General features: G+C 49.0%; 1 protein-coding gene across 1 annotated transcript; it reads left to right on the top strand.

The window, feature by feature from the left end:
- Positions 1–463, top strand: CSUI_005830 (uncharacterized protein; the record flags this gene model as incomplete). The annotated part of the gene is made up of 1 exon (XM_068065998.1): positions 1–463. A coding segment is annotated over one exon (462 nt), but the record flags the coding sequence as incomplete, so codon positions are not given.
- Positions 464–467: the final 4 nt, after the last annotated feature.

Genomic DNA, 467 nt, shown 5'->3' with positions numbered 1-467 from the left:
GAGAATAGGGGAGACGATACTGGCACCGGCAGGTAGGTGTTGGAGTAAAGGGGGGAAATTTCCCAGAAGAGAAAGAGTGGCACAACGAGAAGATCCAGCTCTACCTGGAGAGATCTCCACCGTCAGCTACCCTAGCTCTACAGAGATTCACCGCTGCAGAGGCAAGACTACGAGCAAGAGCAAGACTAGTCGTCATTCATCCCTAGTTTTTCCACCCCTCTCAGTTCTGTGCTCATGGCGAAAAGACAAATTTCTCTACGCCTTTTCCTTTTCTTCTTTTGCGTCACTTCACTTTCTGAGTGGTGACATCTATTTCTCTATGTGTATCTACCGTCATCTCTGCACCTATATCTGTTCGTCCCGATCTATGTATCTCCGCCTGTCCACCTCGCTAACTTCTCGGTGCCCCGCCCGCCGGAGAAGCGGAGTTTTTACAAAACGATTTACTGAATTGTCTGGATGGGATA

This window comes from Cystoisospora suis (genome assembly GCF_002600585.1).
Source record: "Cystoisospora suis strain Wien I chromosome Unknown contig_2837, whole genome shotgun sequence".
Classification (NCBI taxonomy): Eukaryota; Apicomplexa; class Conoidasida; order Eucoccidiorida; family Sarcocystidae; genus Cystoisospora; species Cystoisospora suis.
The sequence above is the reverse complement of the archived record's forward strand: the minus strand, read 5'-3'. Positions and strand labels throughout refer to the sequence as shown.